Consider the following 27153-nt stretch of genomic DNA (forward strand, 5'->3'; position numbering starts at 1 on the left):
CAGCTGTAGATCTAGGTTCTGTTTGCCATATGAGAAAAAAAAGTAAAAAACAGTATTAGAATGGAGTTCCATTAATAAACTTACCTATCTTTTCCCATTACCTTGTCTAGGACATATCTGCAGAAAGGTTATAGGTAAACTCCAGAATACCACAGACAAAACGTGACAGTAGACCAATTTATGTTGTTATGAATACAGAAACAAATTCCAGTAATGGCTTACACTAGAAAGTTATTTAATAACTGCAGTTCATAGAAAGCCTTACAGGAGGCTCATGGGCCTCTTAAAATCATTTGCCCAACTTTCATTTCAAATGCGTATATGCATTTTTTTTCTAAAGAAAGAACATATAACTTTCATGAGAGTTTCAAAGGGCTCCACAAGGGAGCACCCCAGCTTTAACTTACTTAAACCCTTGTCAATTGCAGATTATCTCTTCTCACCTCTCTTTAAAAACAGAAAGCAATTCATTTGAATGACTCAACCCTTCCTGGTTTTTCTGACACTTGAGAGAAGACAATGGTTAGATTTGAGAAAATGGGCACCTCTCCTTACTTTTCTGTAGAATTCTGAAGTCGGGAGAATCCTGGATTTCACTCCCTTGTCGGAACCACTTGACCTGCAAAGGGGGTGCCCCTCGTACCCGACACTCCAGAACCACCACCTGGCCCTCTGATGCTGCAATGTTTTGCAGTTCCTGAAATTCAAGGACAATACTGACCATCAGACTTCTGTGTGTTCTTACACAATTTCGCAGCAAAGAATAGGACTTTCAAATTTTAGAGGAAAAATGCAAAACTTGTATCATAAAAGAATTACCACTAACTCAGGTACAGATAAACACCTTTAAATCCACTGACTGTCAGCATTTCATAATCTCCGTGTAATGAAATTAGTCAGGTTTACCACTGGGCCTGTAGAAATTACGGGGCTGTTAATTTATTGATTCTTTCATAGTTATGCGATTTTACGGTAACAACTGTTACCTTTCTTTATCTATGTTTAAGAGTAAGCTGTTGGAATGCAAACTTCTTAAAACAAATACACACTGTACGAATGTAGATTCCTATGAAAACCAGATAGGAAGAAAAAAAAAAAAGACATACACACTTGTTTTCACACGCTCCAGCCTTTTCATGTATTCCCCTCACATCCACTTCTGCCCAACTACTTCCCTGTGTCAGGTTTATGAAGATAAAGGGTTTGATATTTTCTCATTTTGAGGTTCTGCGTAAGATAAAACATGCAGCACTTCTCTCTTCTTGGCCTTCATTTCCTCCTCCCTGTTACCCCTTATGCTCCTCCATCCGCTCCAACTCCAGACCAATAAATTTTTACAATCCAACAGATCAGAAATTAATTTGACTTCATAGATGCAAAGAGGTACAACTTTTACATTTGTTATTAAATATCAAAAGATTAATAGTTCTCTTATATATGTCCCCTCTCTACCTTCCTCCTCCACGATTACTTAGCCATGAAGCCTCCTTAAACTTTTTGACTATTTGAACTTTTGACTATAGAATATTAGATCTGATAATAGGGTATGCAGAACTCTTTAAATTATAATAAAGTAATTCACGTATGAATAGATCAAAAGCAAACAAATTCGCATTAGGAAGTGTGTGGGGGTTTTTTAGTTGTTTTAAATTCTCTGAAAAGACAACAGTGTTGTGCTGGAAAAAACAAATCCTGTGGTCTTTGGTGCTCTGTGGAAATTCTAAAGGTTGATGGTGATGGCAAAAGAACTGTAAAAGTCTAATGTGAAGTCTGAGAAGGCATTTGATAAGAATTTTGGTGGTTAAGAATTTCTTCAAATGAAAATGTTAAGATTATTAACTACTTCTGTTTGCATTATTTCTCCTTATCTTTAAATGTAGATAACTTCTGGTTTTAAATTGACGTTTAGTTTCTGATTGGGTCCAGAAAGAGCTAATTTAGTAGATCATACCAGAAAAAGTGTCGCTCAGGAACCCAGCCTGTGTGGATTAATTATTAAACACCTCCACGCTTGTCCAGGAAGCCATTCATGGTAGATTACAAGCGGTACACAAATATTTTCCATGTTTGAGCTTACGGGCACCAAAGAGACTCTGATTTATTCCTAGAGTTATGCGTTTTGTTCAAACATTAGAAAGTCAGCAAGGCAGGAAACGGGTAGATGCCGAGGACTTTAAGCAGTAAAAACTCCATATTATTCCAGGATTATAATCTGGCTCTTTCTGTAGCAAACTTTACCTTGGCGAAAGTCACAGCTAAACATAGTTAGCCATTGGGAGAACTTGCAGGAACATAAAGAGGAGTCTTGAAGGGCACAGAGAGGCAACCTTCAGAGGCCACACTCGGCAATCTGGATCATCCATTTAGGGTAGGATTTGGAACCCCTGAGTATTTTAGGGTCCATATAAGGGCATCTCCTGACATACATCAAGTCCAAATAATATTGTGATTCCTTGGAGGGGTCTAACTACTTGGGAAGAAATGCGACATGGACCTAGCTGCTCTCCCGGCCTTGTGCATCCCTACTACTCCCAGCCCCACGGACCACACCAGTTCTGCTGCCCCTGCTAAGCTGGAAGGTAGAGGCACTGGCTGTGGCTCTGACCAGCTGTGAAACCTGAAAATCTTTCCCAGAGCAGTACCAGAAAATAGATGGAATTACCCCTTGAACTGGCAAAGCCTACCTGCCATCCATTGTCAATCATTATACCCAAGAGAAAGGCCAAAGATGCTGCTAAGGCAGACAAGGCAAAGGCTAGGCTGAGTTACGGAGATCGGCAGATTTATTTCCTAAAACTGCCCCTCCAGTAAACAAAGCCCAGGTCCACAAAGAACCCTGCAAAATGGGGATAGGAACTGCCCAAAGGGAAAAAGAGGAAAGGAAAGGAAGAGCAGACGCAAGCAAGGAAGGAAACAACCCTGCAGAAAACAGACATGCCATAGTCCGGACACGGGCAGTGGAGGTGCTGGGCTTTCACCACTAAACAGTGTGAGTTTTTTTTTTTTAAAATCAACCTTAATAGTGTAGAATTTTGTTTTACATTTCTTTTTACTAAGCTACACAGAATGCTGCATAGAATGCCTACATCTTAGGAGCTGGACTGCGGTGGACGAACCACAGTTTTGTGTCTAGTGCTTGAGGATTTCTCCTGGTGCCCGGGAGGAATCCTGTAACATTTCCACATACCAGGCCACCGTGGTGAAGCCCTGTGGGGAGGGAAAGAAAAATCTTACATCCTCTTTTCCTCCCCTGATGCCTCCAGCATGGGCTTTATTTGCTTAAACCAAGAGGTATGTTGGGCCCTGGTATCCCCAAAATCACCTGTGTCCTGGGCAATAACACATCAGGTAACACAGACTTTCTGGTGATGGTCTTGAGAAGATGCTTGTGAAAATTTCTTAAACTACATATAAATGGGAAGTGTCCACCCCTCTGCAAACATTTTCCGTTCTAGCATCAAAGGTCGACTTCACTGGTCATTACAGTGATATTGGTTTTGGTTGGCTTTTTACATGACCTTTTTTTTTTTTTTGGTAGTTTATCCAGGATGGGACTTTCAAAGTTATTGCCAACTACTGTCATTAGTTGCTTGTGTCTTATAGTAAATGCTATTTATGGAAAGATCTTTAATAAAGCTGAGTACAGGCTGGCTTAGGAGAAAAAAAATCGTTCTCTACATAATTAAGATGCTCTACTCATTTGCCTCACAGATGTTTTATAGATTTGTTTGTCCTGTTTGTCTTTAGTTTACTTAGAATTAATTTTTGTTGAAAAGTGTGAGGTAGGAGTCTAATTTAATATATTTCACTTCTGCTAAAAAAAATCATTCTTTACCCAGTGGTTTGTGGGCTCTATTCTGGTTACTTGTCAATTTCTAGCCTTGTGTCAGCTCCATACTATCTTCATACTATACCTTTAGAAAATCTTTATCTCAGAGGACAAATCCCATCCTTTCCCTAAAACCATTCTATTTTTCTTTAGGAGTGCCTCAGCTGTTCTTAGCCATTTTTTGTTCCACTAAACTTTTAGAATCAAATTACCAAGTTCAATATCAAAAAAATGAAAACAAGAAACCCGCTGGAATTTTAGCTAGATTTGCATTAAATTCAACTAAGAGTCATGACTTCTTTACAGTCTACCAGTCCATAGGCATTATATATCTTTACTGAAAGACATTTAAAAAGTCACAGATAAATCAAGTTTTATAATTTTCTCCAAAAAAGGAGCGGGAGAAGAAATGCCAAATGGAACCATTTCTGAATTTAGCAGCTGACCAACGAAATGGATTTCATTCAACCTGGCAGTATAAAACACCAACTTAGAACAAATGGAAAATTAGCTTTTTTTTTTTTTTAATTTTTATAAAACTTACCAGTTCCGAGCAATACCCTATGTAGAATTTTGTCTTTTTTCCCCTAACTACCTTGGCTTTTGTACCTTATTTTGAGCTCTATCAGGTCACTGGCCACGCTCACACGTCTCAGAACCTTCATAAGATTATACTTGCACAGTAATCATTCAATGAATATCTACTTAGTCCCAAAGGTAACTGTGATCACCAGTCTACTGATCTGTTTTAATTTTTAAAGGCTACTACACGAAGCCACATGTGAATGGAATTTATGCATGAAAGCAAACAGAGAATGAGACTTGCAGATGTCAGACCTTTGTAAAAACAGGAGGAAAGTAGGCAGAAGTGGTTCCATCAGGTCTGCACAGATACGAGGTTGGACTGTGAACCTGAAAAAGCAGAGACACATGGATCAAATTCTAAATATATAAATTGCTGAAAAGATGGGCTAAAGAAACCTTTCATTATTAAGATTGCTCCACATGAATGAGTGAATGAAAGGATCTCCATATATCATTTTGCTGATCTACTCTTACAGCACAGACATTGTCTGCTTCCTCATTTCACATCTGTTACTCTTCTCTATTCAAAAGGATATTCAAGGTAGAAGTTCCTGGTTCCTTAGGGATCCGTGAGCTTTTAAATACTATTACCAAATGGATTTCTGTGTGTGGGATTTCCACAGGAGTCTTTTTAAAAGCTCTCACAGACATTGTTTTGTTTTTTTAAACACAGTCTGGATTTGTTGAATAAAAAGCACAAGTTACTGATAGTGGAGGGTAAATTATCAAACATCTAGGTATCTTATCTTTAACGTGTACTCTTTTTTCATATAGGAATTATAGGAAATGAAGAAAAAAGGAATAAATTTTTTTCCTGATGTGCAAAAAACAAAGGTGCTGAAACATTTACTGAATGGCACTCATGTCTGGAAAAATATAAGGATTTCAGAGTAGTAAATGGAAAATATTTCTTTGTGTACGAAGATTTACTTTCGAACACTCAAGATTTATTCACTTCTATATGAGCAATTACTAGTTTTTTAACCTAAGATAATGGTGATCTTATATTACTTGTCTAACTATGCCACAGGACTTAATCAAAAAATGTTGGCAGAGTTGTAGAGATGCTAGGATGGTAATGGGCCTTATTCATTAACCTTGTAAGACTTTTTTTTTATAGGCTTGTTATTCAGGAGGTCCAAGTCTCACTTTTCACTGTCTTATGTCCAAAGAATATGTGAACGCTCCTATAGTATTTAGTCTGTACCAGAAACTGTTCTAAGTATCATATGGAGATTAACTCACTGAATCCTCATGAGAATCCTGTGAGATAGATGGTATTATCTTCATCTTACAGATGAAGAAACTAGGCACAGAGAGGTATATCACTTGCTCAAGGTCCCTTAGTTATTGATAGAGCTGGGATTCAAACTGAGGCAGTATGATTGAGGCGTTAACCTTTATGTCACCTTGCCTATAATAAAGCAATGTTGTTTCTCTGAGCACTTTATTTTCCCAACTATACAAGTGGGATATATTACCTTCCATTAAGTGTTTCTGTAAAAATTTAAACCATTTTAAAACGTATTATTTACATTATGGTACTTATATATTTAGATGCTTTTAGGCTTCTGTGTTACACCTTAATATTTTATCAGATTCAAGAACTGTTTTGTGTGTATATTTCCTGTTTCCCATGCATAGTTTATAAACTCTTTGAAAAAGAAGCTGGTAACATGAATTTTTTTTTTCTGCCATGAAATGCCAAGCACAGTGCTCAGCATTCATTCAATGCTTATCAGTAATTAAATATTAAACACAAAATGAACCAGAAAAATTCGATAAATTCCATTCTAGCTTAAGAGCTTAAAGGAAATATCTATGATATATGACATTTGCGAATAACTTAACTGGTTGGTTCTTTTCTTGTTTATGAACTCGAGTGTCTTCTCTACAGTTTGCATATTCCACATACCACGAAGTATATGGTACACATTATAATTACTAAAATACCTATGAATGCTCAACAGATACAGGGAATGGTGATGCTCACAAAACGTACTTACCACCGTTATGAGTTAAGAATGGGTTTACAATTCAAAAGTATTAGGGGAAAGTTTGTGAGTGTTGTAATTAAAAATACTCACCATAGCAGAAAGGCAAAGTAACATATCTGAGTTAGAGACATTTAGATAATAATTTTTACTTAAAAATAAATTTCACATTGCTTGTGTCTGCAAAGTAAAATCATTACTATTTGTTTCCAGTAGTTTGCATGGTACTTTCTTGGATAAAGCAGTCTTACAATGAAACAAAAGCAATATAAAAATGCATGGTGAAGTAAAAAAAAAAAATTGAATTTTTTTTCTTATTACCTGCTTAGCGCTTAGAGGATGAGAAAACTTTTGTTGGTATGTGAACTTCTCTTGTCTTCCCATTTGTTTAAACAACTAATAAATGTGGCTAAATGGAAGATAGCACAAATGTAGAAGAATCATCAAATCCTCATAGCTAAATCAGATACCATCCTGTCAGACTGTTGGATGTTAGAAAGGGAAGTTCCCAATGGAAAAGCACATGATGACTAATTGGTGGTGTGGCTTCGATTAAAGGTTACTTTTAATGGATTAAAAGGAGGACTTTATCTATCATTTTCTTTTCTCCCAGTTGTGTTTTCACTCAGAAACAATTTCAAGGGTGTTAACTAGTTAAAATTAAAGATATATTCTTTAGACTTTTTAAAATCAAAACTATATTCTTTAAACCAAGAAGTTTGCTAATCAGTTCGACTCCTCGTGGGCACTGGTCCAAGGCACACTTACTTGTTGAACAGGGACAGATAATGGCTGAATCACAGCTGTTGTCACACCTGTCTTTGGAGACGATGATCCTATTGTCAGGGAAACTGAAGTTGTTTTCTTTTGAGCTCTGGAAAATAGGGAGGCAAGTGTTCAGCGGCAATTTTTTTAAAACAGGAATTATTCTTTAAAACATTTCCACCGATTAGCCCAGTTTTGGTGTGTGTACTTAATCCACTTCACTGTAAGTGCTTCAGAAATGCATAGAAAGGACCTAATAGATATTAGCAAAATAAACGCATGGACAAAAGTAGCTGTATATAACTCAGTTATTATCAGAGAACCTAAAGTACTGAATTTGAAAATTCTAAGAGAAAAGAAAATGTTTAGAAAAAGTCCACTCTTTAGCAGTAAGCAGATATTTGAAATCTTTAGGGTTAGGACCCTATATTTAATTCAAAGTTTTGGTTGTCTATTTTAAGTGTAGCAGCTGTTCTTTGTTCTGGCTTCTAATTTTGTTAAGTTGAGAGTGTCTTAGAATTTTTGTCTTTTCTTAGTTCATAAAAGTTAGTGAAGTGTAAAGAAAGGTTAAGGGGAGTTGGTTTCGAGGCCTAGTTTTGCTTAATCGCTGGCTGTGTACTCATGAAGTCACGCAACTTCGCTAAACGACATCCTTATCTAAAACGAGAGGTGGTAGAGTACATATATGATTTTATCAAGGTCCCTTCAGCATTAATACTTGGTGATTAATTGATGCTGAATGGATATAACTGTTATGTACATACTGGCAGATCAAAGGAACTTAGTGACACAGACTCAAAATTCATGGTTTTCTACAAAATTCTGGCAGATTTTATTTGATTTTGGCAAAGTATTAAGATATTAATATTTTACTAATAATCCATGTTCTTGTAGGAAAAAGTTTTGATAAATTTTCAAGACCAGATCTAATTGGAAATAGACTTTATCCAAATAGAAACCCATTTCTGGCCTAATGAGATATTTTTCCAATTTGTATAAATAAATTGATCCTCATTTACATTTTAGTAGTGATTTAACAAATTTTCTCTCAATGTGATGAATATTTATACAAATGTTTTACACATTTATAACCAGTCAGTTGTCTTTGAAATTAACACTGAATATGGTTAGAGAGTGGCAAAGCGATGAGAAATGCAGACTTCAAAGTTCAAACTCATAAGTTAAAAACTGTGTTCCAAGTTCAAGTATTTGATCTTTGATTGACAATGGTCGACATTTTCCTTCAAAGCACAACATGCACGTCTTCCTATCCCAACAATTCTGACATTCTTTGCTATATAACTGATGGAATCATAGGTACTTACTGTGGCATAGCTCCAGGTTTTGATTTGAAAGCTATATTTTCACTGTCAGAATCTGTTGAACTGGCACCTGAGAGAGTTAAAAATAATAAAAATGTAAGTAGAATCTATAATTACATCAAAGAGTAATGCTCATCTTTAAAGAATAACATGTAAAGTCTTTTTCTGAAATAGAGAATGGTTCAGATCATTTTTACTTGGAGTGTATCTTCAGAAAATCATATTAAAAAAAGAACTACCATGAAAAACTTTCTTCAAAGCAACATGTTTTTAATGCCAGATTTATTATTAGTTTCATTTTTATCACTTTAGTCATCACAACCATATGCTTAAATGACTTATAAACTATGAAATAAATGTGTGTGTATGTATAAAACATCCATGGTTTTAAACTTTGAACTCTTCCTAGGAGATTACATGGTGTGGCTTATTAATGTCTTCGTTACTCATTGATTAGGAAATGCTTTCTGACTTTTTGATAAACTAGAACATGATAGTGGGTGGCTTCATTCTTGAATAAGAGTCTCTGATTTTGGATCACGCCTCCCACATTCATTTGCCTCATTACGGTTTTTGAATTAAGGGTCAGATTTTTAGTTAACAAGCAAATTACACTTACATTTTAATGCTCACGTATTTTGTGACAAGAGATTTTAGATGACATTTAAGATAACTGTGATGATTAGGAGTATATTCTTGATATTTCTTTTATGAGGCATAGTTAACTTGTGGTAATTAAATTATCTATTTAAAATGCTCTAATTTAAAATACTTGCTTACAGAAAAGTAACCAAATAGCACAGAATTGTGTGATAGAATAGCAAAGATCAGTGGATACCTTTCCTGATGCCATTCGGCATATGTTAACAGTCTGGTATGCATTTTTCAGGTAAATTTAATGTATCAACATACACATACTTATGTACATACTTATACAAATGGAATCACACTATATATACTCTTTTCAATTAGTTATTTTTGCCTATCAATACATTTAGAATATACATGGATACTTAATTCTCTTGGATGGCTGCCTAGTGTTCCTTTCTGTGACTATACTGTGTTTTTCCAACCTTTTATTGATGTTGACAGTCATGTTTAAGTAACTCTGCTGGAATGTTCGCTGTCCCTTCCTATTTAGTTCTATAACTACCACTTAGTGCAGGCTTTCTTCACCTAGGTCCTGGACTACCACAATAGAGTCTTATCTTCTATCAAATTTGTCTTCAACCCATGGCAGATTAACTTTCCTGTCTTCTAGAACCTCCTGCCCTTCTACATCCCATAACCCTAATCCAGAGCGTTAAACATACTCCCTGGTGTATACTCCGCTGGGTAATGGGAACACAGCAGTGAAGCACACACACACACCTCTACCTCTGCGGAGATTACATTCTTTTGAGAACACAGACAACAGACGAGGTAAATGAATACATGATATGGTGGTGAGTGACATGGAAAAACACAGTGCTGGGAGCAATGGGAATGCAGCGGGATACAATTTTCAGTAAGACGGTAAGGAAGGCTCCACCAAGATGGAGACTTCAAATAAAGATCCAAAGTCGGTAAGGGCTTTCCCTTCTGGATCTTTTCTCATCATGGGAACTTTAGTTATATTATTCACTCTGGCGGGAAACTCCAGATAGTCTATCTTTTGAGATCAGCCCAGTCACTTTTCTGGGCTCTGTCTTCTCCGTAGTATAAACACTCTTGTTTATACTACTCACATCACTTATGATATTGCATCTGCTAGAAAATTATAAGTTCTTTGAGAACTCAAGTGGTGTTAAGAAAGGGAACTACCGATTTTTGAGTACTTACTATTTGCCTGACAGTCTGCTAGGCAGTTTATAGCATTTAATTATTATAATAATGAACTTCACTCACAGGAGAGTTATATTCAATTACAGGTGAAAAAAATGTGAGGAACCAAAAGGTTAAGTAATTTGCATAAGGTCACGTAACTACAAAGCAGTGGTGACGGGATCTGCACTTGTGTTTTTTGAACTCATGCTCCATGACTTTCCCCATACCATATGACTTTCACGTGCAGTGCATGTCTGTATTCCTCCAGAGCTTAGTTTCAAGCCTTGCTCGTGGAGGGCCTGAACTTCTCACCAGAATGAATGGATGGAACTAGAGAACGGCAAAGCTTGTTTGGGGACAGGGAGTGGACCGTGCAACGACAGCAGAGCAGAGTGTTGGGGGAAACACTGATGGGAGGTAAGTCTAGAAACACAGGGTAGAACCTGGAATACCAGGGCCAAAGTGTTTGGGCTTTAGGCACTGAGAGTGGTGATGTGGAAAATTAACTGTGCAGGATGAACTGAGGGAGTAGGGGGGAAAAAACAGAGCAAAATAAACAGTGAGCCATCTAAATTAGGTGACAGACAAGGAGAAACTTTTAACCACGATGAGGAGGTGGGGGAAGCTGAACAGTGGAAACAGAAATACCAGCAGACTCAGTTATCAGAAAGTCATGATAACCTGAGAGAGATCTATTTTCCAAGAATCATGAGAGTGTTGAGGAGGAGGAGAGGGATGGCAAGGTGGCTCTCAAAGTGGCCAGACAATGGGGAGAGAAGGAGGTATTTTCATCTGATTCCAAACATTTAATTCATTAAAAACAAAACAAAACAAAACTCTGATTATCTCTATTTAGGAAGCCATTGTCTTTTTCATTCTTTTTTGCTACCTTTTTTTTCCAGCTGATTTTAAAGGAAAAAAAGGTCAGGGATGAAAAAGGTTCTGTCCCCTGAATATGTTCACCAGTTTCACATACCTGTCAAATCCCTTGTGAAATCTCAATGTCACCTTCTGTCTCAGGTGTCAGCAGCTCTTGCAGACAGCATCAGATCAAATCTCCCCATCTGTGCCAGCAAGTTCCCTCCCCTCCCCTCCGGGCGACCCTTCCCTCCTTCTCTTCCGCCTCCTCCCTTTAGTCACCTGCTTTGCACCTGCTGGTCAGGAAACAACACTCAGGTCTCAGATTCACATTTTTCTCTGTATTTATTAAAACATCACTTCCAGTGTTTTATGTAGGTGCCCACCTGAAAGAGACATACGTTCCAGCCCCTGCAATTACTATATCTGCTCATCAAATATTTACCTGCCTAAATGCTAACTATTTCTATACTGCCTCCCAACAGAGTGAAGTAATCAAATGCCAATGATCTTCACTCCACTCCAGTGATGGCATGCATGTGGAAGTATCATAAAAATGAGCCTCCTGTTTTGACTTTAAAAAGTGTTCCCTTTCCATTGTGAAAACGTACTTGTAGGAAAAGACCCACCAAATGTACGATAGCAAAAACTAAAGAAAAAAAATCATTTGGCATACCACTACCCAGATACTTTAGAGTATATCCCCATGTATATATATAACTAATATATTTTAAAGACAACAAAACTGTAATATTATTCCATTATTGCCCCTTCCCTACATAATACATTGGGAAATGCCTATTTCAATAAATAAACAAGGACTTTATAATTTTCAGTGGCTGCTTCAAATTTATTTGTGTGGGTTTATCATAATTTTATCATTCCACTGGATAATGTTAATGGATATATTTATTACTTCCATTTTTTAACATTTCAACAAAAAGGTATGTAAAGTAGAAATATATCGAAATGTCCATTTCCCATATACTCATGAAATCAGTTTTAATTATTTTTTTTTCACTCTACCTTCCTTGATTAAAAAAGCTTTAATTTCTGAGTGAAAGCAGATTAGATGTAAATCATATAGCTTAAAATTTAGGAAATAGGAAGTCTTCTTGAAAGCAAATATCGACCATTAAAAAATTATGTGTATACATGTTTGTATATATATATATTTTGTGTGTGTGTGTGTGTGTGTGTGTGTGTGTGTGTGTGTGTGTGTTTGTGTATATTAAGCCCTGAGTGACTTTAATGAATCTAGTCATGGAGTTCATCTTTTTGCACATTTTACCTTTCAAAATTTAAGAACTAAATACACTCTGCCCTCCATTTGTGTTACTCATTTTTCTCCCTTCTTTCTCAGTTGTTTTAATTACCAGCACAATAATTATCATTCAACAAGTTCAAAAAACATGAGTGCAAATCTTGTCATCACTGCTTTCTAGTTATATGATTGTGCAAACTACTTAACTTCTTGGTTCCTCAACAATTTAAAAAAAAATAAGTTATGTTTTAAAAAAAAAGGTATGAAAGGGTATACAGAGTAAAATACATACACATAAGGAAAAGACTGGAAAGATAAAAATATTAAGAGTGACTGACACAGGGTAGTAAAGTTACACATAATTTTTATATTTTCTTTTTACCTATATGTTATAGATTTTTAGAAATGAAAATGTGTTTTTGCAATAGTAATGAAAGCGCACATTATGGTCAGGTGCCACTCTAGGGAACTCACTTATTCAATCCTTAAAACAATCTGATTTTCTTCGTGGAGATGTTGAAACTGAATTATAGAGCCGTGAATGACTATTTAAGGTCATGGAGGTGGTCAGAGAATATTGTGAAAGAATGGCCAAAGCTGTGCATAGACTCCTTCAGCTTCTCTTAGCATTTTCAAAATCCAGTAAAAGGAACAAACCTAATACTCAGAGAGGCTTTATCCTGAGGAGTCAACAGGAGCAACTATTCACGTAACATCACAGCACACTTCTAAAAGTGACTTAAATGGGGTACACATTTTATCTGATTATTTGAAGCACTGAGAGCTTATAAATAAATATCAAACAGAATCTCATGCATCAAGCTTGATTATTGGTGCCCCCTTCCCTATCTTTAAATGCTGCCTTGTTCTCCTCTCCATCCAATCCAAATCCTTATCCACAAGGTCCAGTTTAATCCGCCTTCTTTCGTCCCACATTTCAGAACCACCGTTCTCCCCTACTTGGAGGGCCTACAGCTATAATCATCTGTGGAATCCATTTTGCAATCAGGAGGGGAGCAGTGGTGGAGACTTGAGATGTCTATATTTATTTCGGATGTTTACATTTCTTATTCACATCATGAAATTCTTGAGAATATTTCTTCGCCATCTAGCCCTTGAGGGTACCCACCCCCCTCACCACCCAGCACTCATGTGGGCCAGATTCCATTTCCTTTTCAAAGACTTTGTTCTCTGTCTTACTCTCCCTCTCTTCTGCATGATCTATGTTTTCTCTCCTGGATTATTTTCATTAGCATACAAACATACTCTATTAATTCTGGTGTGAAAATAAACAAGAAAACAAAGAAAACTGCAAAAAAAAAAAAATCATCTTATCCAACAATTCCACTCTGGGTATTTATCCAAAGGGAACGAAATACTAACTGAAAAACATATCTGGATCCCCATGTTCATTACGGCCATATTTATAATAGCCAAGACATGGAAATAACCTAAGTGTCCAGCAATAGATGAATGGATAAAGAAAATGTCACACACACACACACACACACACACACACACACACACACACACACACACGGATATTATTCAGCCAGGAGGAGGAAGAAATTCTGCTATCTACAATCACATGGATGGACTTTGAAGGCATTATGCTAAGTGAAATAAGTCAGACAAAGATAGACAAATAGGATAAGATCTCACTTATGTGTTGAATTAACAAAAAAAAGCACAAACCCAAACTCATGCAGAGAACCAATTGGTAGTTGCCAGAGGTGGGGTGGGGGTCTGCGGGGAATTGTGAGGGGTGGTGAAATGGGTGCAGGGTGTCAAAAGGTACAAACTCCAGTTATAAAATAAGTAAGTCCTAGACATGTAATGTACAGCATGGCGACTGTAGTTAATAATACAGTATTATATGTTTGAAAGTTGCTAATAGAATAGATCTTAAAAGTCTATGAACACATCTGGTCTTCCCACCTAGGTCATGCTGTCTGAAGCACTCTTTTCCCAGTCTTCCTATTGGCTTCTTCTCAGGGTTCTGGTCTCAGATCAAATGCCCACTCTTCAGGGAGGCCTCCCTGATTACCCTATCCCATCGGCCACCTTTATTTTCTTCCCAGCACTTGCTGGTGTAGGAATTATTTATGAGTTGACTAGTTTACTCTCCCTCCTCTTCTGGAGTGTCAGTGCAGTGAGGACACAGGCCTGTCCTGTTCACAAATGTGCCCCTGTGTAGGCCACTGCCTGCCGTACAGCAGTCCCTCAGTAAATACCTGCTGCATGACTAAAGAGGGCTCAATTATGTGCCTTCAAGAATGCTGTGCTCAGATCCTAAATCTTGCTACTAGATTAAGGTAAGGATTACAGCTGTCCCAGTAATGAGTTCATCTACATTTTACTCTTAGTGGTTATGAGGGCAGATTCAGGAGTCAGACTGTGTGGTGTTGAAATCCTGAACTGTGTGTGTGGAGGCGGTGGGGGGAGTATGATGTGATATTAGGCACTACTTAGCCTCTATAAGCTTCGGTTTCTTCAACCATATGTGGCGGTGATTTTTGTAAGGATTAAATGAGGTAATCCACACAAAAATGAAGTGCTACTGTTCTTAAGCTATAATTTCTTCTGTATCATTCTAAAACTTGATGCATGAGACAACTAAAATTTAGACAGTTTCCAACTAGTAGGCCGTTAAACTTTCAGGAAAGGCTTTGTTTAGATTTTTAAATTCTATAGAAAACTCCCCGCTTTCTGATAGGCCACCAATGACTGCATGCTGACATATTAACAACAACATGCATCAGGAAACAATTCAATAGTGATATGACTGAGTCTAATTTAGTGCTAGATGAGTAAATATAAATATTTCTTACTTTCAGTCATAATGGCATAAGCGTTTATCTGAAGTTCTTAGGGATAAGAATACACTGAAATCTCTAAGGATTTTTAAAAAATATCCATATTTCATAGGCCAATGGGCTAGTTTCTAAAGCATTTTATATTAGGCATAGGAGACTGAATCTTAATGGCTCTTTGTTCTTGCTCTGTCCAGCTTCCTTATCCTACCTGGAGTCACAGATATCCCATGGCTGGTTGGGTAATTAAGTTCAGTGTTATCATGTGAGAAACTGTGCATTGGAAAAAATCCAGTATCTTTGTTGACTTTCAGGGCACAAAATATATGTGGCAGATAGAACTAGAGGTATATTTTTCCCATACTGAGTAGCTTACCTAGATGATTTTAAAGTCAGAAGAGGACTGGTGGTTCAGAAGCTTCTCACAGAAGAACCAAATTCAATTAAATAAAATTAAAGACCATGTTGTGAATGTTTTGGGTCTGCCAGGTTTAGATACTAAAACTGGTTTCAGAAGTAGAGAAATTTTTTCTTTTTTTTATATGAAAAGTGAGTCTAGCTTATATATCCTATAGTTAATCTTTGAGTTCATCTGTACCCTTATAACACTTTATATATTTCTATTATATCGCTTATTACAATATTTATTTATATATATTTTTTTAACGTGCTCATCTCTTTTAGATTGGGACTCCTTGATATCATGAACTGTGTCTTAATCATATTTGTACCTGCGTATCTGGCATATAGTAGGGCCTTAAAAATGCTGGCCAAATTGAGTTGATAGACTATCACTTAAACTAATGTAATTTCATTTAACATCTGTAGTATTTAAGCAATATACATTAAAATTCACATTTCTAGTAATGATGAAAGCAAAGAGTTTAATTTTAAGATGCTCTATTTGAACTTGGATTTGGGAGACAAATCTGATCATTAACGAACAGGTTTTTAATGGAAGTTTAAGTTCCCTTTATTGTATTCTAAAACACTTCAAGAAGTTTATTACACAGCCCACCCAAGACTGATGCTTACGGCTAACTTATTAAGTGTTGAAAATCTCTGTCAATCTTTTTCTAATAATTTAGCACTTTGATGTGTGTGTGTGACATTGTGTTAAGCATATGGGCCCTGGAGGAGTGAGACTGCCTGGGTTTAAAGCCTTATGTAACTTTGAACAAGTCCCTTTAACTTCTCTGGGTCTCAGTTTAGCTGCTTGTAAAAAGAGAATACAAATAATACTGTATAGGCTTACAGTGACATTTAAATGATTATGTATGTATATGTGTATATTTATAAGTCTCATGTAGGTAATTAGGTACTGTTATATACAGAATGCTTGCTTTAATTAACAGGACAAGGTCCCTCAAGAAGCTCACAGACGTTTGCCTTCAAAGACAATGCAGAAGAAGCTTTTATTAGAAGGCACGCACTTTTGGTGGTAAGTTACTTCTAAAACTAAATTTTTTTTGTCAGTTCTATAAATAATGGTTCATACGTTAATAATTTGCTTCTACGTTAATAATTTGGTGGTATTAAACAGTAAAAAAAATAGTAAAAAAGATGAAGATTAAGGTAGTGAAGACCTCAGGATTTTTATTTTTATATATGTTCTACATTTTTCTATATTTTCTACTGTTTTGAAAAGCAACCATCAACTTATGGATTTAGGGACAATAAGAATATGAACACAGCAGTGCTTAAAACACATTTCCACATTAAATTACTGGTACTGATCAAAATACAATAATAATGTAAAGCTATACACTTTAATATCAAGTTTTCTAATTCCCTATAAGTTGAGTCTTCTCAAAAATGAATTGACAGAGCAATAGAAATATTCTACTCTCTGCCTATCCCACTTTAAGGCAACATAATTCTTGAAATTTTTTTACCTAGTGATTTTCAGTTCACAGGACATTAAACAGGAATAACAGAGTTTAACAAGAGAGGAAATATTCTAGAATAAAAATAAGAACATTTAAAAATACCCAATCATTCTCGTGAATGATTTCCTAAGACATCTGCAGTAACTTTGGTTGATGGATATGGTATTTCAATATGTTCCCTTTATTTATTCAGTACAGAAAACCAAAAATAAGTTGAGTAATTTACATTTTAAGTAAATTCAAGTTAATGTAGCTGAAATGTTTTGAATTAAAAGGAACAAATGTTGACATTAGACATGGTTGACGTATGCCTAAGTGTCAGAAATGCTCGATTTATTTAGTTTTCAGGAGAAATGAGGTTTGAATCACACCACCATTATGCTGTTTGCACTGGAAAAGCTCATCCGCAATGAAGCCTTGCTGATACGCAAGCTGTCAGACCATCCACACTCCCTCACCACACATCTCTCCTTACCTTCAACAAACACCTCAGCAGATGTTGTATCCGAGCCGCTGGGGTTCGTAGCCAGACAGGTATAGCGACCTGTGTCGTCCTCAAAGGCTTCTGCTATGATCAGGGTGTGGAGGTCCCCGCCCTCAGAGCGGATCTGAATATCAGGAGTGTTGTGCAGCTCCCTCCCCTCACAGAACCATCTGCAGGCCACATGGAGGTCAAAGGACAGGAGAGAAAAAAAGGAAATGGTGATGTTTAAAATAATAAAGAAGTACAAGGCTAGATGCTATGTAATAAGATGCTTGTTTGGTTAAAAAAAAAAAAAAACAACTGTGTTACTGAGGGAAACTACATTTTAAACCATGAAATTAACGACTAGACAATTCCCACAGGTTTTCTTTGTAAAGCATCTTGTCCATTTTATCAACCTTGATGTAAGTGACACTGTCAAAGCTGGAAAGACAATCTCGGTTACAAAAGAAAAAGAACAGAAATTCAAAGTGTCTTATAAAATGTTTTATAATAAATGACTCTTACATTTATTACAATTTTATCTATTATTCTTATCTAAAGAAAAATATGAAAGTAATATAAACGTTATGCTCAAAATATCTAATGTATCAAGGGAAACTAATCATCACATTAAAAAATCATAGGCAGCAATATTTTTGTTGACCCTAAGACTTCTGATCAGCTGAGCAATAACAGATTTAATGCCTTCCACATTTCTGATATTTACAAAACTTTCTAGCAGACTGCTTGGCCTCCACAACTAAAGAGATGGAGCAGTCGTGCTGTAATTCATTCTTGCTGGTCAGCGCTTTTCCTTTCCCAAACAACCAGGACCTTGGTGTGGGAGGCTGTAAGTTGCCAGACTGTTTTAACCGCGTTCTCTCTCACACGCTTTCCTTTATTCCCCCAGCACCTCAAACTCTCAACAGAGGAATTTTACAAAAAATATGAAGCTGCCCCAAACTCCTCTCATAGTGTGATTTATTTTTAAAGAAATATGTAGGAATGTGCCACTTATAACTAAAAGGATTGAAGTCTCTGGGACTATATTGTCTGTTTAATTCTTAATCAGCACTTGGAGATTTTCTGAGTCTAACCTCTAGAAAATTCTTTGGACTTGGCACTCTTTGTGAAAACATGGCCCTGAAGACTAACTTTTTTCTCTATTGAGATAGCATAATATTGCTATGTGTCTATATTTAATCTGTAAATAATATGAATAAAACAAATCTGTTTGCTAGTACTCAGAGTATTAACTCCAGAAACTACATTAAAAAACAAATACGGGACACTCAGAAAAGAACAGATATGACTTTGGGAATTAAAAAAACAATAAAAAACCCCCAGCCAACTGAGCATCCTATACACTGAAATATGTATTACTTTTGAGGCAATTCAGAAGGGCTGTATTTCTTGATTCTAAGGCATTTGGGGTTTCCTTTGTTTTCATAACGTCCAAGAGAGCATTCCAGCCTGGAGCCATCTTCCAGTTCTCCTTTTCCCAGAGTCATGGTCTAGATCTTCACCATGAGAACTGACTGTGGCTTAAGTTTTAATTGATCTTAAGTTTTACAATTGACCTCTTCACCTCCAGTAAACTATGAATTCTTCTATATCCTGTACCACAGGGGTCCCCAACCCTCAGACTGTGGGCTAGTAGGTCTGTGACCTGTTAGGAACCAGACCGCTCAACAGGAGGTGAGTGGCAGGCGAGCCAGTGAAGCCACATGGGTATCTGCAGCTGCTCCCCAGTGCTAGCATCACCACCTCAGCTCCACCTCAGATCATCAGGCATTAGATTCTCAGAGGAGCATCAGTTTCTAGTGCCAGAAAGGTTGGGGACCACTGCTGTACCAGATTAAAGCTCTTGAAACTCTTCTCTACTTATATCATCCCCTAAATTTCAGATCTGTATTGACTTATATATAACTTAACCCCAATTTTATTTTCTATTGTTTTCTCATACTAATCCTGTTTCTGTCAACTCTTGGCATAGATTTATTGTCCCTGACACAGCCCTTATGTATTAACTGCCTACTTTCCCCCTCCTTGGAATTCTCTTAGTCTCTCCATTAATCCCATCCAGGAGCTACGCTTCTTTACAGCCAAGAGAAAGGCTCTTTCAACAGATTAAATTCAATCAAACGCATGCTTGCTTGGCATCTTCTACATGGAAGGTATTGCATTACATACCACAGTGGTAGGAAGAATACCTGGTACACTCTGAAACTAGCTGAGGAGTTTATCTGTTTGTACTACCCATTAGAGTTTTATTTTATCTTCCATGAAGAAGATACAAACTAATAGAAGGAAAAAGAAGCATGAAAAAATGCTATGAAGGTTTAAAAGAGAGAAAGATAAATTGCTTTGGTTAGATATGCTTCATAGAGAAACCTCTGCCATCTCCCCAAGGGAGCCTGTGGTATCTGGACTTCTAACTCAGCTCAGCAAACTTAGAGCCTGCAGGCACCCTGCTTGTTTGTATATGGTCTACGAGCTTATATTTTTAAATGTTCGGAAAAAAAAATAAAAAAAAATTTGTGACATACAAAAGTTATATAAAGTTCAACTTTCATCATCCATAAATAAAGTTTTTTTTGGAATACAACCATGGTCATTCATTCACATATTGTCTCTGGCTGTTTTTGCATTACAATGACAAAGCTGAGTAGTTGCAACAGACTATATGGCTCACAAATGCTAAAATACTTGCTATATGAACTTTATAGAAAAGGTTTGCCAACTCCTGCTCTTTTTGCTCTTTGAAGTGTGATCCTTGGACCAAGAGCACCAGCATCATTTGGGAGCTTGTTAGAATTGCAGAATCTTGATGCTCATCTCAAATCTACTGAATCAGTTTAGATTCCTCTGGTGATTCATGTGCACATAAAAGGTTAAGAAGTTCTGGTCTATTATGTTTGGATCCCACTAACTTGCATCACAGAGTCCTGGCTCTCCATGTAGTTTATTCACTTCTCTAACGTAACCATATTTTATGTTTTGTATTTCTGGACCCTTGCATATAAGTGCATGCAAAATTGGGTTCTGTTTGTTTCTCCCACCTCTATCTATACTCAACAAATTTCGGCATTGACAATTGATGATATACCATTTCATATCTTCTGTGTTGCTTCCTTTTATTACTATTTGAGGCCTAATGCATTTATAGTGAAGGATCTGTGGACCACTAAATTTGGAAGATGCTACATATTACATATCACTTCTTGATGTTTGCAATTCATATTTTCTTATCAAAGGCCCTGAGAAGTCCTGCAGAAAATAAATTTGTTTAATATGTCTAATCTAGCACTTATTTGACTATAGTCTTTCTCTTTTAGCATCTACTAACATCCTATGTGTAGTTGCAGAAAACTTTTTTAGCATATTAATCCTATAGAACCTGTAGTTTTAAAAAATAAGAACAATTATAATCTGAGCAATGATGATAAGTGTAAGGCTGAAGAAAATCAGTAAGCACGATAAAATACTGGAAATATATTTTAATACTGGCAGAGATTAAGGCAACAAATGCATTTTCTGCAACAGTCTAACATCTATTTCATCTTCTGACATAGTATCTTCAACAATTACGTATGATGAAATGGTTGGTGCTTGCAAACCATTAGGCTGACCTAATTTTTGCTTTCTAATAGTCATGCTTTTTGTTCTCCAGCTCTGTGAATAAAATTTAAAAAGCATCTCAGATTGTAAGGTATAGAAGAAATAGCACAGAGAAAAGACTAAATCAGTCTAAATCAGACGGTAAGTATAATAATTAACACGAGTTATGCTCTCCCTTTGATACTATCAGGTAAAGTCAAATTGTTACTGATGGAAGTACCTGTCAAGTGACCAGTTCTATGTTGTTAAATTGTGGTGTGACTCAAGAGGCTGGGGAAAAACTGCAAATATTTAGATGGCAGACTCCCTTTAGCAACAAAAAAGCAGCATGGTTCCAGGGCCAATATTTAGATTAATGTGTGTTTAATTTATGATTTGCACATTGGAACTACTAAAAGCTGAACAAAGAAGCTCAACTGTGACTTTAGGAAAGTCATTTAGCCTTTCTGGTTCAGGTTCCTCATCTGAGGGGATGAGATTTTCTAGTTATAAAGATTTAGGATTCTAAAGTTTTTGGTGAAATGAAAGTTTTGTATATTTAGTGATTGGGTTAAGCATATTCTAAGAAATGATGTAGAGAATTATTTGATGAAAGGTACAAGTAATTAATGGCTTTGCATTTTTTGGACTATAGTAAGATATAACAGTGTTTCTAACATTACACACCCACGTTGGGTCCTTAAATGCATCAATGAATTTAGCACCTGATCTTTATCACTACCACAGCACATAACTTTCCACATTCTACTGAAATTAGTTCTTACTTAATGTGACTTTCTATTCTACTAGAATATAAGTTTTTCCAGGGTAGAGGTCTGATCTTATTAAATTATTCACTAATAAGTGTGTTGTATGTTCCAGCACAATGTCTGGCATGAGGAGTGTGTTAACCATGCCATTTTATTTTCTGTAGTTCTGATGCTTTGACATCTGGGTACCTGGTGACCTTGGAGAAACTGCCTTTCTCAGGAATGGTCGATTCTTAGCTATTACAAATGACTCTCCTTCAAGCACTCCTTTCATATGAAAACCGACCAGTCCAGAGTCACATGGCCACCACCTCCTCTATCGGGCTATTGTACTCAGGGCTACTATTCCCCTGTCCTTATCACCTCAGAGCCAGGTAGCATCAACTAGGGACAGCTCCTGTGCCCCAGAGCCTGCTGAAATTATCCAGACCAGCCAATCCCAAATTTGTTTACCCTGCTACCTCCATTCTTTCCCACAGAAACCACAGTAAAAGCTCTCACCCATGTTTCACTTTGCTCTCTCTGGCTCCTGACCAGCTCTATTACATCTCTGTGTGCCCTCTCCCCTCCCCCTCCCCCACCACTGGAGCATATTCCCTACTCTTGGAAATTATAATAAACTATCTTTCAACGGCAGCCATCTCCTGATCTGCTGGCCTCAACTTTCCTGAATAAGAAAACCTACCTTTTAAAACACTGAACTAATCAGAGATGAATATGCTTACAAACAAAGGACTGAATAGATAAATAGTTCATATAATAACTATCGTAGTTTCTGCCTTAAGATATATATGGAGAGACATTTATCTACACTCACCTACTCAAACTGAAGTGCACTTAAAAGCATAAAATGAAACTCAAAATAATTCATTTAATATAGATATTGGAAGAAGAAATCAGCCTTGTCCATTCTTTATGTAACAGAGCAAAAACAAAACATCTTCTTATCTAAGAGAATCCTAGAGTTTTGAAGTTTTGACACCATAAAGTAGATGGATGAGATGTGCTACAGTCACATTTATTAAATTACTTAAAGGTCATCATTCTATCAGCTTCCTGGCAAAGGACTCAAAATATTTAATATTCTTGAAAGAAGAGGTAAAAGTCAGGTCTCCTGATTAAATTTCGACCCTCTGAAATTTTTCTTAAATTCTTGTTGCAGTGCAACTTAGGAAAAGCAATGTTGGCATGATGAGCTAATAGGTAAAGCATACAAAACAAGACAAAGTACAGGTTTAATAAACACACAACACAGATAATGATACCCTGCCCTCTGTCCCCTCTCCTCAGCCTGTAGCAGACATCACTGATTGACTGGAATGTTTTTTGCTCGTGAGACTGAACATCTCAGCATCCTCAGCATGGCCACTTAAGCAGCCTACAAAGCAACTGAAGTTGAAGTCTGCAATAAAACACATTTGCCAGCCTCAATTTGGTCTCCTTCTAGAGAATACCTTTTCTCCTCCCTCCATACCCTGAAAGCTGTTTCTATTTATTATGAGGTGAGAGTGGAAGAGACAGTTTGGTTGAGAGGGAGAACGTGGAAGTATGTAATGTGGCTAAGAGAATCTACTTAGATAAAATTCCACTTGAAGACACACCTGAACCTTTTTTTCATTCCATTTTTAACACCTGAAAACCATTTATTTAGTGGCTAGGGCACTAGAGAGCATATTAGAAAATTAAAATCCAATCAGTTACATTCCCATTCTACCTCTGATAAACATCAACTTCAATCATACTTCTAATTTGCTACTATAAAATGGTTAAATTATATAAGTATAATCTCATAGAATGAGGCTATGATATAAAATTTTGGAAGAATGATAGTTCCAAAAGATTTATAAATTCAAATTAAAGGAAAGAGAATATTTATTGAACGCTTATGATATGCTACATGCTGTATAAATATAGCCTTATTTTATTTCTCAACAACCTTATAAAGTATTTGTCATATTTTTAGACATAAGCAACTCTCATTTATCTATAGAAATGAAATAGACAACTACGGACAATTAAAACCAGATAATCTTCAAATTTTCATTTTCCTCAATACTTATAGCTTCATCTTTCATTAATATTTTTTTACAATGGTTCTAAACAAGTTTTAACAAATTTTACTAAGTCTTCCTAATCTCTGGTGGAGCTACTAAACAGCTATATAATTGCCAAGCAACGGGGAGCAAAGAAGGAAATTTTAGAAAATCAGTGTGTAGCAAACCCCAGTCAAAACCAACTGAGAGTTGTTCACATACGAGTGAGCCAGTTAGACTGGTTGTCAGACTTCAAAGCCATAAACAGGGTATGAGAATAACCTTGCATTAATTGGAAATAAAATGTAAAGTGGTTAGGTGTAGTCATATTTACTCATTAATCAAACATTTATTCCTTCATCAAAGGGCTGACTGAACTTCACCTCCAACCCAGGGGACTGGAGGTAGAGACGTCAGTAAACTGGGTTTATTTCATGAGACTACTAGTTTGGGAAAATAGAGAACATCCCATTACAGACATGAGGAAATGCTAAATACACTTCATTTGATGAACTTAGGTTCTTCCATCACATGCAAGCATGTACTGCTTCAAAAATCTTCAAAACCTGGTTTTTGCTTCATACTTATAGGTTGTTTGCTTTGGACAAAATAATTAGATTGAAATCAATTTATTAAAGAGGAAATAATGTGGATAGACTCTATGAGTCTTGAATTTTTGCTTTCTATTCACAAAGAATTCTAACACAGAGGAAAAAAGGCTTATCGTATTTAAAACTCCATAATATGGCACATTTCTTTATATTATTCTGTGCTGGAATGTTGAAATCAAGATCATTTAAATACATATATATGTCTTCTTAATGAATAATATCTTTTTCCCCCCTCAGGATTTTTTGAACATTCTAGCCTAAAAATAAGATGGTGCCGAAAATTCAAGGATTATATTATGGCACCAGCAGGATGCTGGAAAGACTGAAATTCAAGAATGTGTTTTACATAGAAAAGGTCAATATTTAATTGTTCACTTTCTACATTTCAAAGTGAGGTTAAATGTAACCTCTGACTTGGTCTGAGGCTGATTGTTGGAGGAGAGTGGCTGTATCCACTGCAGTCCTAGGAACTGTTTGGTTAGGGATCAAAAGTGGTCAGAAGGATAACTAAATTTTAAAGTTTACCTCCTTCTTTTTCCCTTCTCTTATGATCCTGGCAACTGGCAGTGGGGCTCAGAACTGTATACTAGAGTTGGGATACGCATTTGAGAAAGCTCAGAAGAACATGGTGGTTCTCCAAAATAGGGCGATATTGTTGATTTTTATGAGAATAAACTCAACTGCTAAATGGGAGGAACTAACAAATCCACTGGCAAAGTATAATATATACTACCCAGGATAGTATACTAACAGTTTATGTTACACACACATGGCACCACTTGGCTTACAAGATGACTAGTAACATCTATTCTGATTCTACCACTTAAAAGGAAACATAGATTTTATGACTGAGTTTCTTTTGGTATCTTTTTTTTTGAACCACAACTATGTATCATGGAAATTTTCTGTGCCCTATATTTTAAACATGTGGCTTTAAAAATGAGCAAAGCTGATTTATAAAAGTTAGAAAGCTTCATCAATGAATCTTGGCTAATATTCTCCAACTCTGCTAGAAACTGATAAATCTTAGAAGCCACTTAATAGAAACAATGAGGTGCTTTAAAATAAAAACCTTTACAGTTGAAGTTTTTGTTTTTTCTTGTAAGTCAGTTTCTTTATGCTCATGGGGAAACAAGTTAAGTTGAAAGACGTCTGTCTATTTTTGCTTTACAACTCCACTGATTTGTACTTTCTAGAACATTTATCTTCAAAGGGATGTCAATGATGATTGCAGGATGGCAAATTTAGCCTGCAGCTGCCCCCTTCTTCCAAAATGCAAGCAGCCACATGGCTTCATGGGAAGTGCATGCTTGAAGAAAACTAAAGGAACCAGTTTCTTTCATGTTATTATAAAGAAAATAAACGGTAAAAAAAAAAACTCCAGAGACATCAGTGGTTCCACAATGGTTATATTTTCCAGGTGTTCCTTTCTCCAAGGGAATGGCAGTGCTCAGCCACGAACTGGTGAACCACCAAGACAAAAGCTGCAACTGCAGCCTGAGATGAATTTCGTTTATGCCTCAAAGTCAGGCCATCTGTAAATATCACATTTCATACATCCTTAATTAAACACCAATTAATTTTTATGGAGTATTTTCTTTCTTGTTACCAAAGATTTCCTAAGTTTTTACACGTGCTCATATTAACCACAGGACACTTCATGTTTCTTCTGTCATGTGGATTAATAGGCGGACCAAAGTGAAATTAGTCCTTGTCTAAATTTACTATGGCTATAATTTCATAACTGCGTAGCTCGAAGGCCAATAGTTAAATTTGTGTGGATAACAGATGTACTTTAACCCTATGGTCCAAAAGAGTCTAATAGAATTTTTTGAAATTCAAAGCCCACGAAATGATAAACTGGATTTTGGTCCAAAACCAGACTCATATTCAGTAATTCTTTTCTTAAATAATCGCTTTATCTCCTAAGAAAGAAAGATATAATAGAAAAGAGGGGTGAGCAGCCCAGACAAAACTAAACTTCGAAAATGAGTTATTTCTGTATGGACCATGCGAGGTAGCTTCTTGCAGATATTTAAATACTATCACTAAAAAGCAACTATAAAAATAGGCAACTGGAATCTACACTAAGTGTCCGTGCTGCCAGAAGCTGTTAAACTTTTAGATTGCTCCTAACACTTTCTGCACTGGTGATGCAGTAGAAAGGAGACAGGACTGGGAGTCAGCAGTCCAGGGTTCTGGTTTTGCCTGGTCCACAGACCAGATGAACTGAATGTGGTCTGGTCCTTCTTCCTTTTGAGGCTTGAATTTCCTTATTTGTGAAATATGAGGAATGAGCTAGACCAGTGCTATTTCAAGTATGTCCCAAGAAACTAGTTCTGCAGCAAGTTGACAGATACCATTGAAAAAGGGTTCTGTGGCCAATTAGGTTTACGGAGTGCTGGGTTAAACGAAATTAAACATCTCTTTACTACAGAACTTTAGAACTCTGGGCCAATATACAGTGAATTCCCAATACAATGGCAGGCATCATTTTCAATCTTACTGGATAATGGAGCACGTGTCTTGAGAATCACATGGAAGAATT

At 36.5% G+C, this 27153-nt stretch overlaps 1 protein-coding gene across 1 annotated transcript in view; it reads right to left on the reverse strand.

Annotated features, from left to right (window-relative positions):
* Positions 1 to 27153, reverse strand: part of PALLD (palladin, cytoskeletal associated protein) — a 342018-nt gene that overhangs the window by 195467 nt on the left and 119398 nt on the right. The window contains exons 2-7 of the mRNA XM_006906328.3: positions 17601 to 17779; positions 8499 to 8565; positions 7177 to 7282; positions 4667 to 4741; positions 556 to 697; positions 1 to 18 (exon numbers count right to left, since the gene is read on the reverse strand). The exon at positions 1 to 18 is cut by the window's left edge and continues 1 nt beyond it. Of these exons, the coding sequence (XP_006906390.1) occupies positions 1 to 18; positions 556 to 697; positions 4667 to 4741; positions 7177 to 7282; positions 8499 to 8565; positions 17601 to 17779 (587 nt within the window). The remainder of the gene's footprint in view (positions 19 to 555; positions 698 to 4666; positions 4742 to 7176; positions 7283 to 8498; positions 8566 to 17600; positions 17780 to 27153) is intronic.

This window comes from Pteropus alecto, unplaced genomic scaffold, assembly GCF_000325575.1.
Source record: "Pteropus alecto unplaced genomic scaffold, ASM32557v1 scaffold50, whole genome shotgun sequence".
NCBI classification, from domain to species: Eukaryota; Metazoa; Chordata; class Mammalia; order Chiroptera; family Pteropodidae; genus Pteropus; species Pteropus alecto.